Source organism: Diaphorina citri, unplaced genomic scaffold, assembly GCF_000475195.1.
Source record: "Diaphorina citri unplaced genomic scaffold, Diaci psyllid genome assembly version 1.1 scaffold2179, whole genome shotgun sequence".
In the NCBI taxonomy this organism is placed as follows: Eukaryota; Metazoa; Arthropoda; class Insecta; order Hemiptera; family Psyllidae; genus Diaphorina; species Diaphorina citri.
In genome coordinates, this window is record NW_007379604.1 from 1 (window position 1) to 13,376 (window position 13,376).

At 37.7% G+C, this 13,376-nt stretch overlaps 1 protein-coding gene across 1 annotated transcript; it reads left to right on the top strand.

Annotated features, from left to right (window-relative positions):
• The first annotated feature begins 884 nt into the window (after positions 1–884).
• LOC108253576 lies at positions 885–8,807 on the top strand. Its single transcript, XM_017447795.2, has 2 exons — positions 885–957; positions 8,195–8,807. Exon 2 carries the CDS (start codon positions 8,214–8,216, stop codon positions 8,679–8,681), a length of 468 nt encoding a protein of 155 aa, XP_017303284.1. The 5' UTR covers positions 885–957; positions 8,195–8,213; the 3' UTR covers positions 8,682–8,807.
• Positions 8,808–13,376: the final 4,569 nt, after the last annotated feature.

Below are 13,376 nucleotides of genomic sequence, written 5' to 3' on the forward strand. Positions count from 1 at the left end.
AAGGGGGTATTGGAGTTTTTGGAGTTCATAAGGGGTGAAAATTAGACTGTCCATTTGTGTAATGAATCTTCAGAATTCGGATGTGGAGGGAGAAATGAAGAAAAAAAAGAAGAAGAAGAAGAATCAGAGAAAGAGAGAGAGAGAGAAAATAGCTTGTTATTTCTCTAAAAACATTGGGTAAAAAAAGGAGGGGGGGATAAACCGGATAAATAATTTTTTATAGGAAGTACCTAAAATAAGATCGAGTAGCTCACAAAAAAAGAAGGCAAATCACAAAATAATAATAATAACAATAATAATAATAATAATCCCCAAACTAAACACTTCTTTCAGAAAGATTTTCCTTTTCGTTCAAAGTTCATTTGTACCCTAAAGCGGCTAGGCCGTGTGTGGAATTTTGTGTTCAAATTCAAAGTCATTTTTCAAAATGAAAATTTTTCCCGAAGTTTAATTTAGATGGAAATCTCGGCTGATATAAGGGGGGGGGGGAGCTCAGTGAAGGCCAAGGATGAAAATTGCGACGAGGCCAAGGGGCAGAAATTTAATAAATCTGTGGATTTTCGCTGTCGGACAGCACTGCAAAAGGCTTGCTCCAAAAGCGTCAGATATTAAGGAGAGAACGAGTGAACAAACAGTGAAAAATTAACCTTAAATAATAAAAAAGCAAGCCTTAATATAAAAAAAAACCTAGTTAGGTAATAATTTTCAAAAATAATAATTATTTTGAAATCTGAAAAATGTAAGAATCAACTCCGGATAAAAAGTCTAAAATGCAGAATTTCGATTGGTTGATTCTTGGCTTTATCAAAAATTAAAAAAATACGTAAGGGTAATAGAAATACGTAAGGGTAATAGAAAGTAAAAATGGGTAATAGAAGGGTAATATGTTGGATTACATTCCTCTAAAGCAGATCCCTGACTTTTAAAACTTCACCTTTCTCGCAAAGCTTTGTTCAGGCAAACTCCAGCAAGAAAAAGAATAAAGAAGAAGTAAGAAAAAGCATACAGATAATGATAAAAACTGAAGTTTTTGCTCAAAGTTTTTCCTTGGAACTCTTGAAGTTTTTCCTTGGAACTTCTTTTCCCCCATTCTGGCGAGGAAAAATTAGACCCCAGTAGGCAGTAATGGGTGGCTATTAGAATTAATATGTTGGGTCATTAGAATTAATATGATGGGCCATTAGAATTAACACGACATTCTGCCACAAAAATCTTGTGTTGGGGACATCTGTTAAGCTCCGTCCACACTTAGTCGACGAGTGTCGATCGAGTGTGGACGCGTTGCTTTAGGCCGGGGGCTTGCCGGTTAGGTTTAACTCCGGATAGAATTCAATCCTAGAGACCTAGAATTCCTAGATTTTCAAAGAATTCTGTCAGTCAGGAATACATAGTTCTTTTCTTATCGTTCGTAACCGTATATTAGGTATGGAAAAAATGCATGACACATCGTCTATAGAGAGAGAGAGAGAGAGAGAGGGAGTGTGAGAGAGAGAAGGGAGAGAGAGAGAAAGAAGAAGAGGAGGAGAAAAAGACGTGTTCATAGAAGATATTGAGACTAAAGAAGAAGAAGAGTTATTTCAACACGGAGAATGATAAATACTCGTAAGTATGACACACAAAAATAAAGTGGAATAAAAATGTTTGAAGAACATATTAAAAAAAAAAACTGGGAAGAAACTTGAATGAGAAGAAAGAAGAAGCTGAAGAAGAATGAAAAGAAGGAGAAGAGAAAGAAGAAGAAGAAGAAGAAGAAGAAGAAGGAGGAGGAGGAGGAGGAGAAGGAAAAATAGAGAGGTAGAGGAAAAAGTCAAAGAAGAGAAACAGAAAGAAATTGCAAGCGCAAGTTTTTTACTTTCCTATTTTATTTATTTTTAATATTTTTTATTGGAAAATGTCACAGCAAGATCTGACAATGGGGAATGCGTTTTGAAAAGAAAAATGATAGCACATTTGAAAAATAGAGGCGGAACACCCTTCCTACCCCCTCCTATGAAGTTCATATTGAGCAGATCCCTATTTCCGGGGTAAAAAAGAAAAGATTTGCCAGTACCCAGTCTGGTAATTCCATTTTGGTCTCGAAAATTAGAATGTGTCAATCTGACATTTGGGTCACAACCCAAGACCCAAGTCACCACAGATGGGAAAAATCTGGTGTGGACATCACACGACTTTCCATTAAGTACCTTTGCGGAATACGGATTTTTCCGAGTAACACAGTTCACTTTGCCAGCCTAGTTAGCTTGGTTGGTGGCGCGTCTGCCTTGTAAGCGCTAGGCCGCGGGTTCGATTCCCGCCCGGGGCGGATTTTATGAGAGAGAGAGAGAAGGGAGAGAGAGAGAAAGAAGAAGAGGAGGAGAAAAAGACGTGTTCATAGAAGATATTGAGACTAAAGAAGAAGAAGAAAAAGAAGAAGAAGAGAAACAGAAGGACATGTGCATAGAAGATATAGGAGTAAGAAAGAGAAAAAGACAGGAAAAAGGGAAGGGTAAGAAAGAGGAGGGAAAGAGAGAGAGAGAGAGAAAGAGGAAGAAAAAGAGAAAGACATGTACATAGGGACTAAGAAAAGGAAAAAGACAGGAGAATGGGAAGAAGGAGTAGAAAGAGAGAAAGGAAAAAATAAAGGGTAAGAAAGACGGAGAGAGAGAGAGACAGAGAGAGAGAGAGAGAGAGAGAGAGAGAGAGAGAGAAAGAGAAAGACATAAGACATAAGACATGTACCTACATAGAAGATAGGACTAAGAAAGAGAAAAAGACAGGAAAAAAGAAAGGGTAAGAAAGAGAGAGATGAAGAAAAGAAAAAGAAGAAGAAGAGAAACAGAAGGACATGTGCATAGAAGATATAGGAGTAACAAAGAGAAAAAGACAGGAAAAAGGGAAGGGTAAGAAAGAGGAGGGAAAAAGAGAGAGAGGAAGAAAAAGAGAAAGACTTGTACATAGGGACTAAGAAAAGGAAAAATACAGGAGAATGGGAAGAAGGAGTAGAAAGAGAGAAAGACAGGAAAAAATAAAGGGTAAGAAAGACAGAGAGAGAGAGAAAGAGAAAGACATAAGACATGTACCTACATAGAAGATAGGACTAAGAAAGAGAAAAAGACAGGAAAAAAGAAAGGGTAAGAAAGAGAGAGATGATGTTCATAATGTTTTCTACGATGTGACTGTATGCTAAGCAATGGTGCCCTGTTATTCTACAGGGCCAGGTAAGCGAGCAATAAGGCAATGCGTCTTCAGGCAATATTGTCCCACCCTCTTCCCCACCAAGTCGGTAATATTTGCAGCAGTATTCGAGATAGGTAAATGGACATTACAAACATTAGTAGGCAATTTTTCTCAGCCCGGTCAGTACAGAAAAGGCACCTATGAAAGCTGGTTCCTAAATAAAATGCCCTTTATTTTATTATTATTATTATTATTTTGCAATGCCTACCTAATACCAAGCTAAGAAAAACACTTTGGGATCTTTCGGTTAAATATTTTACCAGGCAAATTACATGGGCGTGACCAAAATTTGACTGAAATCCTAGGCTCTAAAAAATTGACTGTTCGATTGCTTCAAGAAATTTCTCGGAGAAAATGGCGAGGATGGTAAAGGGCCGTAGATCCCTCACACCCTAAATATTGTAAAAAATGAAGAAATAAATTTCTGAGGAAGAAATAAAATTTATGACAATTTCGTGCCTAGTGTCCATCAGAGGGAGAAAGAGAGGTAGAGAGAGAGAGAGGAAAAGGAGGAGAAGATAGAGAGAGAGAGAGAGATGGTGAGAGAGAGGAAAAGGAGGAGGGGGGAAGGGGGAGAATAAAAGGAAGAGGAGGAGATGGAAGAGAGAAAGAGAAAATGGAGGAGGATGAGGAGGAGGAAAGACAGGCAAAATGGAGAGAGAGTAAAACAGAGAAAAGGACTAGGAGAGAGAGAGAGAGAGAGAGAGATGGAAAGAGAGAGAGAGAGAGAGAGGAAAAGGAGGAGGAGATAGAGAGAGGAGGGAGAAAGAGAGAGAGGAGGGAGAGAGAGAGGAAAAGGAGGAGGAGGAGGAGGAGATGGAAGAGAGAGAGAGAAAAAAAATGGAGGAGGATGAGGAGGAGGAAAGACAGGCAAAATGGAGAGAGAGTAAAACAGAGAAAAGGACTAGGAGAGAGAGAGAGAGAGAGAGAGAGAGAGGGAGGGAAGAAAGAGGAGTTAGGTGAGACAAAAGAAGGGAGAAATACAGGAGAAAAGGAGGAAGATAGGGAGAAGAAGATGAGCCTGAAAAAGTAAAAAGGAAGAAAGAGCCAAAGGGGAAGGAGGAGGAGGGAGAAAGAAAAAGAGGAGGAGGAGGAGGAAAGTCTTGTCCAATTGTCCGTCATGGGTTATTTCACCCCCAATATTATTAATATCGTAAAGAAATCGTGGAGAGAAGAAAGAGGAGTGAGGTGAGACAAAAGAAGGGAGAAATACAGGAGAAAAGGAGGAAGATAGGGAGAAGAAGATAAGCCTGAAAAAGTAAAAAGGAAGAAAGAGCCAGAGGGAAAGGAGGAGGAGGAGAGGTAGGAAGAGAAGGAGGAGGAGAAGAAGAAGGAGGAGGAGGAGGAGGAGTAAAGTCTTGTCCAATTGTCCGTCATGGGTTATTTCACCCCCAATATTATTAATATCGTAAAGAAATCGTGACACTGGTACAACACGCCCTGGACACATAAGACAAAATCCGGAATTCAGGGACGTTTTCCTCTCTAGAACTCTAGGGTTTTTTTCTTTTTCTCAGTCCCCCTACTTATTTTTCAAGAGATTTGGTAGAGAGAACCGTATAACTGCTGAGGTCTTATCGTCCTGAAAGAGAAGAGAGAAAGAAGACAGTAGGTGTAGGAGAAAGTCAGCCGATGACTTCGATAAGACAAAGAAAGACCGAAGGCCAAATTAAAGAAAGACCGAAAGACCATATTACAAAAAAGGCATGCGGCGCTATTAAAACAACATTTACGAGTATGTTCACTCTTCCCGGGGTGTTCCGCGGAAACATTGGAGTTTTGAAAAGTGTGCCTGGGTGGTAACAACAAAGATGAATTTTGAGAAGCACTGGTTTAGTATAATCGAACCCGCGACCTAGCGCTTACAAGGCAGACGTGCTACCCTCCAAGCTAAACACTCTAAACAGGCTGCCTGCAAATGTGTTTACATAGCTACCCGTTTTGAAAATCTCACAATACACCCCTGAACAAAACATCATTATGTGTGTACCAAATGTACCACGTAGCCACGTATGTACCAAGAGACGTGACATCCTGTGTCACGTGACGTGACGTGTGGTTTACGTCGAGTCACGTCAGTTACGTGCTCAAAAACGGTCCCCATTTATCTTTTCTTGTCGATATTAACCGGCATACTCAATCTGTTGAAAAACCCCTCTAAACCCCATAGACCTGAGACATGGATTAGGCATATGGTTGATATGGTCTCTCCAGTGTTGGCATTAAAAACCTGGTTCAACCCCGGGAGTGGAACTTTTTGGATAAAAATGGCCATTTTTACATGTTTTTTTTTCTTTTTAAATTCAAAAGAGAACCCACATTTTTACTTTATTTTTCTTCCTACTTCTAACTCCTAGGGTGGATCAGAATTCAAAAATTCCTGGCCGTTTCAAAAAAGGGTGCCGCATAGGACTTCTGGTACATACTGTACAAAAAGTATGATAGTTAGCCAGAGGGCTACACTACGGTAGGTAGGTATTTAGGTCGGGGTGCAATTGTACAAAGGTAGGGTACCAAACGTATGTAGATTTTCACTAAAAAAAAGTATTATTCACGAAATTCAACTTTTCTCTTTGTATGGAAATATGGATCTCGCTCTCGCCCTTTCATTGTATACTTTCTGAGCTAAAACAAAACGGCTCTCTCTCTCTCTCTCTCCCTCCTCTTTCTCTCTCTCTCTCTCTCTCTCTCTCTCTCACACACACAATACACAACACATACGAAAGTTTCAACAATAAAATCATCTCATGAATATAACTCAAATAAAAACCAAACAACAACTCACGAGAACGAACAAATGAGAAGGAGGAGAAGATAAAGAGGGAGAAGCAGGAGAAAGAGGAGGTGTAGAAAGGAGATGAAGAAGGAGAAGAAAGAGGAGGAGGAGGACGAGGACAAAGAGGAGGAGAAGAAAGAGGAGGAGGAGGAGGACGAGGACAAAGAGGAGGAGAAGAAAGAGGAGGAGGAGGAGGAGGACGAGGACAAAGAGGAGGAGAAGAAAGAGGAGGAGGAGGAGGAGGAGGAGGAGGAGGACGAGGACAAAGAGGAGGAGAAGAAAGAGGAGATGTAGAAGAAGACCGTATAGGGATGTGAACATATTATGTAAGACAAAAGGTTTATAAAGAAACTAGCTATGTATATTGTGTCTATGGCTTTGGTAAAGTGGGAGAAAGAAGAGAAGATATGGGAAAGAGAAGAAGAAAAGTTAAAAAGAGGAGAAACTACGAATGGATGAGAAAAAGAGAGCCTTTCTTGGGAGGAGGAGGAGGAGAAAAATATAAAACAAGGGGATGGGGGTTGAAAGAACATTACTAAAAGTTTGGCATAATAATTTTAGGTAGTTTACATTCTTGTAGAGCAATAAGGATCTTAATAATATGGACCAGTAACATTATCACAAATGCATAGAATGGGAGGGGGGGGGATAATGGGTATGAACAAATAGGGGTGAGGGTTGGGTGGAAGAGTGGGGATGGATCGACCAATAGGGATAAAGCTCGTATACTGCTAGGGAACATCATGTTTAGAACATTAAGCAAAAGACATGAGGAAATAAACTTTAACTTTCACGTTCTCTCCCTCTCATTCCTCTTTCTCTCCGTGTCTGAGGGAGACTTACTCATTTGTCCTGCCTCGGTGGTGTAGTGGTCAAAACGCTCGCCTGGTAAACAGGAGGGCGTGGGTTCAATCCCAGCCGATGTATGGAACTTTATCCTCAAAATAATTTGAGAATTTGACCACAATAATAGTAGTAGCCTACTGCTGGAGTAAAGGAACTTTTCAGTCCTATGCGAGCAGTACAAATAAGCACTATTATTATTATTATCATTATTATTATTATTATTATTATTATTATAATCAAACTGAATATTAAACAAATTAGGTAGGTACAAAGGTATTCTTTAACCATGATCGAATAAACTACGGAGGGACGGGCCCTGCTTGTTCCAGTTACAGCAGTGAGAAATGGATGGTGAAATTGGGACATCCACTAATTTTCTATAGTTTTCATTCTTCAGTTGCACTAGTTCCAGAAGTGAGAAATGGATAGTGAAATGGACACATCCACCAATTATCTAATTTTTCAGTCTTCAATTACAGCAGTGAGGATTGGATGCTGTAATTGATACCTCCACTCTTTTATTATTATTATTATTATTATTATTATTATTATTAGATCTGGAAAGGGTCATTGTATACCAAACATGAGATTTGTCTTCCCTGTTTTCTGTCTTCTCTCGACGCTAACTCTATGATAATTCACTCTCCATGATAATAAGCAAGACACTACATTCACTACAACAACATGATAACACACTGAACGTCTGATTAGTGATTACCTGTGTACCTATAGATGATTGTCAAAAGCTTTAAACACATCCCTGAACCCTGAAACTGAAAGCTTATAGGGATTCAAAAAGAATCACTCAGATTCACTGAATCACTGATAGAGGAGATGAGCAAGATTTTATGGGCAAATCTACAATCTAAGTAAAATAGAGTCAATATTCACATCTGAATTTTCCGTTATTCCCTTTGCGGTAACACGGTGGATATTTGGCTAGAAATTATTAGAAACAGGAATGATGCCCCAAACTGAACTATAGTTCACTACGTGCTTCCAAATTCTCCGTACTTGATAAACACATTTCACATTATCCGTGCTAAGGCATTTCGATGTACCTCCACTGTTGCTGCTCTCCTCTTACATTTTTTTACAGAGCCTTTGCATTCTCCAATAAACAAGTACATAATTCCTTTACAAACTCACGCAGTCCAAGGCTTTCAACACGTTCACCTACATCTTGCTAGATCCAAGGTCCCATTCTTTAGGCCTGCCAAATCCTATGTTCATTTTGTAGTTTTGGATTGACCTTTTGGGGCTCGTATATCTCCTGGAATTCCATGTTGGATTACATTCCTCTAAAGCAGATCCCTGACTTTTAAAACTTCACCTTTCTCGCAAAGCTTTGTTCAGGCAAACTCCAGCATTTCTCATGGCTGAAAATAAAAACATACGCGTCCCGCTGTGCATCTGCATGGTCCTCATGTATTACCTTCTATGTGTTTTCGCCCCGGCCTACGTACTTAAAAACCAAGGTGAGAAATGCAATATAAAATATGATTATAATCGGATGGGCATGGTCAACTTAGCTCGGAGAAGTGGAGCGATAGATGAATTTCCTGACTGGACAAAAGAAAGAGATAGGTGGTTAAATGGTAGCAATGACACACACTGGGAAAAGGCTACTGTGGTTCCTATCAACGGAACTGTTGACAATATAATGGATAATGTGATGATTGCTGGAAACAACCAAATCGAATCAATCGATTACGGATCCAATGAAATGAGAAACTCAAGTGTCGAGAAACTTGACAATTCAACTATTGATTCAAATCGGAATGTAATCGCCAACCTATCACAAGAACTTGTGCTACCTGAAACTCACGTTGAAGAAGAATAAACCGTGATGCTGGAAGAGAAACGTCTCGTCAGTAATTTAAGCTGAATTGATATCATGTAGGTAGTTGAAAACGTCAAATAAAATACATAATATGTATTTGAATTGCCCATACTCAATATCTCGGTCTATGTATATTTTACTCAGTTCCTCATAAATATGACTGACGGTTTCTTTCAGCCTCGGCAACAGATATTTGGCTATTCAGAGAGTAGCAGAAAATGATCAAAGCAGACCACTACTGCAACTGGCACTGAGCAGTGTAAAGTTTCAAAATTTCCAGTGAGGAGTGGAGGAAAATTAATAAATTTACATACACAATTACTCACACATCTAAACTCAATAATTCAGAGAGTAGCAGAAAATGATCAAAGCAGACCACTACTGCAACTGTCACTGAGCAGTGTAAAGTTTCAAAATTTCCAGTGAGGAGTGGAGGAAAATTAATAAATTTACATACACAATTACTCACACATCTAAACACGTGAAGATTTCCACAAGGTCCACAACTTCATACAGAAAACTTGCCCATTTCCATACTCTACCATAGACCATAGAGGTTGGAGGCCCAATATTATAAACTCTCCCACAGACAATGGATGAAGATAAAGCCGTCTGTGGGATCTGCATGATCATCTACTGTTGTTACTTGTATTACTGCTGTTTCCCCATCTATCTCTATAGCTTTGGAATAGTAACTGTTAGAAGAAGAACAATCCCCAATGAAACATCAAGGGTAGACTTTATCAAGGATCGGGCAACCTTTACCAAGGATCCCCTGAAGACAGATGTGATATATCACTTGGAAGACTATGATTATTACGAACACAATGGACTGGAACCACTCTACTTGAAGGATGGTGTAGTCAATGATTTAGTCTGGAAGAATGGAACAGTCATCGTTATCAATGGAAAAGATGGCCACATTGGTAATCAGAATACATCTTATGAAACGAAACAAGGAAATGTTGACAAACCTGATATGACGAATAATTCAACCGAATATTACTTTGACGAATATTTCGCTAACCTATATGATGTACCAGGTGAAAATGATCTTAGAAGACAAATCAACTATGATAACAACCAAAATGTTGAGGAACCTGATGAGTCTCAGTAAACAAATATACATTCAACTTACGCTGATTCTAAGACAGAAACACTCGTAATTAGGTAAAGAGCCAACTAATGAAAGTGGGAATGTAATATTTAGTACTAAATGAAAATAACTACATAGTAGGTACATATACCTTTCAAAAACGTTCCTTATAATTCACCTCTACTATCATAGTATCTCCACCACTAGTTTTTGAACTTCGTACATGTTGCTTTTTAGCCCGTCCTTCCTTTATTATTACGATAGGAATAAAAAAAGGTATAGTGGACGGGCTATTGTATTCGCTTCGGTGTCTGTCTGTCTGTCTGTCCCCATAGAAGGACTTATCCAAACCTAGTCGACCTTTATATCAAATTAAAGGTCTTTTAAACCATAAAGCTAAAAAAAAACTGGTTTTTGGAGGATTTTTTTCCACATTTTCTCGCACAATTGAGCTCTGATCTTGAAATGACCTATGAACTCAAAGCAAGAAAGTTTTAGATAACACTTCAGTCGTTTTTTAAGACCGGTTTTAGCGTCACCTATGGTAAGCTACGCCGAGGAAGGCCAATAAATGGATGGGTGACTTAAACATTATATTGGGAATAAAGAGAGAACGGGCTCTAGTCTTGATTTTAAATCATTACATGAAAGTAAAATCGAAAAATCAAATCAAGAATAATAATAAACAGTAGGTACATAGGTACTGATTTTCTCTAATCACGATCGAATAAACTACGGGCTAAAAAATTCCCGGAGGGACGGGCCATACATAGGTACTGATCGAATAAACTACGGGCTAAATAATTCCCGGACGGACGGGCCCAGCTTGTTAATATTTTATAAATTTGAAGTTTTCACTTCAGTTAAAAATTCAGGAACTACGGGCTAAATAATTCCCGGACGGACGGGCCCAGCTTGTTAATATTTTATAAATTTGAAGTTTTCACTTCAGTTAAAAATTCAGGGACGTAACAGTTTTTAGCGTTGGTCTAAAAGAGTGTTTTAACGTTTCCACTAAACATTAAAACATACGTGTTATACCTACCTACCTAAGAAGTGAAATTTCAGCATATCCTTTAACAATTGAATTCTACTAGGAAGAAAACAAATTTTAGCATCTCCACCAACTACCAATACGTAGGTACCTATTTCCTAATAATTTCACTAAACCGGTTTTAACATCTCCACTAGGAATGATTTCTTGTTAAATTTTGACTTTTTTTTTTACTTCCTACAATATTTTTCCATTTTATTTATTTTGACTTCGTTTCGTCAATAAAATTAATAAAAACTTACCTAGGTACTTATTCTTTTCCGTCTCCCGAAATCCCCTACCTTTGAGTAAAGTCCCTGGCCAAAGCAAACAGCCAGGAATTTCACATGCATTCTTCTAGTTTCTCCACTCTTTTCTTTTTTTGGTCTAAAAGCAGCAGACAGAAGAACCCTTGGGCGGAATTCCCTCCCCTCCCCCCCCCCCCCCCCCCCTCCGACTTTTTTGACTTTTGTGCACTCACAAAGTTAAATGAGCTGAGGAAAGATGTTTGAAAAGCATGCTGAAAAACTGCTGCTGGTATTTGAACAATGGACCACGACCCAACTCAACCCCCTTCCTCTCCCTATGTCTATGAATCTCTCTTTCCTCTCCTTCTGTAAAATAATGAATTTATCATAAAAGACATTGAGGCATTCGAGTACGAGTTTACAACGAACGGTGTCAACAGAATGCTGGAACGCCAAAAAAATACCAACCTCTAATAAATACCCAGAACCCGAACTATGTACTATGTATCATTTAGTAGGTATAATACCAAACTCTACATACCCAAAACTGTATCATTTGGTAGGTATAGGTACCTACAAAACTATATTGTAGAAAAAGACAGTACCTATAAAGTACTAAGGTAGGTTTTTTCGATGTGGATGGAAGATTTTGTTTCAAAATGAAATTCGAAAAATTTCGTGCTATTCTTTTCAAACAAACGTTTTCGTTTCTTCACCAAATTCCTGTGTTGTTTGACATTGGGAAAGGCGCCTTTTCTTTCAGTTTTGACTTTCCTCCTTATTGTGTTTCCTGTGTATGAAGGCTCAAATGTCTCCTGCTCCTGTATTAAGGAGCGTAATATGTTAAAGGTTTTATTGGGACCGTTGTATATTTTATAGCAGCTTAAGCTCAGAAGTATTTGCAGCCAGAAAATTTAGAGTACCTTGGTCAATTTTATTGGGGGCTTCTGAAATTTGTATTTTACTCTTCAGCGGAAAGAGAGAGAGAGAAAAAAAATAAATAAATAAATAAAAATAATGACGAAAAAAGTCGTCTTGCAAAATACGGGTTGCATTCGCAAATCTGTGAAGTTTAATATCTACCAAAAATAACAAACGAAAAGGACGCATTTTGTTCTTCTTTTTTATAAACACTTAAAGAATTATTAAAATTTTATTTACTTACTTTTTTATTTTCAATAAATAATCATAATATATTAAATCGAACAGTTATAATCAATTAAATAGTAAAGAAACAATATTACTATAAATAATAGTAAAAAAAGAAACACAAGAAATGAAGATTTTTCTATCAAAGCATTCCATGAAAATGAGGATTTTCTTTCATTAGTAAAATTTAACAAAATATTTGATGAAATTTTTCCATCAATAAATTTTCTGATAGGTAAGATTGAACTTTGTCAATTACTGCCTCAGTAATTCTGAAATTTATCTAGGTATAAGTAATACGTAAGTAAAATACTCGTATTCTACTCACCAAGTTAAACAATTTTATTAATTCATTATTCACCACCCAATGGTAGTGAGCATGAGTCAAAAGAAACATTAAAATTATGAAATGGAAAGGTAGACGAAATACATAGTACGTTACTTCCTTAAATAAAAATATCTCAAAATATTATACACAAAAAAGAGGGGTAAAAGTATCGAAAAATTTGGCATGAAGTGTCTTCGTAAAAAATAATATTAGTTAATTTCTACTTTTTTGACAAAGTGTACAAAGTTTTTACCTCTTAATTTTTGGTATATTCAAATAGGTAGTAGATACAATGTCCTACATTCAATAATTCATGTTCTGACCTAATATCTGGTTATATTCCAAATAGTTCTCTACAATTTGTACATTTTCGTTGTAACCATATTTAGGTTACACTCAACGATAATTCTCAATTACAAGCTTGTCTGAAGGGAAGTTTAAATGCTCAGTTACAATACGTTCACAATGAGTCCATTTTTTCTGCGGCGATCACAGTGTGAATGCTCTCATTTTACTCATTTAATATAACGCGTATATCGACTTGTAATTGGAATCAAAATTAGCATCTTAAATACCTAAACTGGAAACAATATGAACTTTGGAATGACAATGAAAAATAGAAGTCCGGTGATATTTAATACAAAAACTCTACATGTGGCTCTGCTGACTGTTCAACAGAGCTAAAGGTAACTGTACTAATGCATACGTGTTGTAGGAAAAGGGATACCGTCACTAGAAATTTTCTGTCAGCGAACATAAAAAATCTGGTGTGAACATCACACGACTTTCCTTATCCTAATGAATGATGCTTATTATTTGAGTGTTCTTGTTCTTATACCCT

Bases quoted from the DNA above. Each gene is read 5' to 3' on its own strand.
- LOC108253576 (XM_017447795.2), top strand. From the start codon at position 8,214: ATGGCTGAAAATAAAAACATACGCGTCCCGCTGTGCATCTGCATGGTC.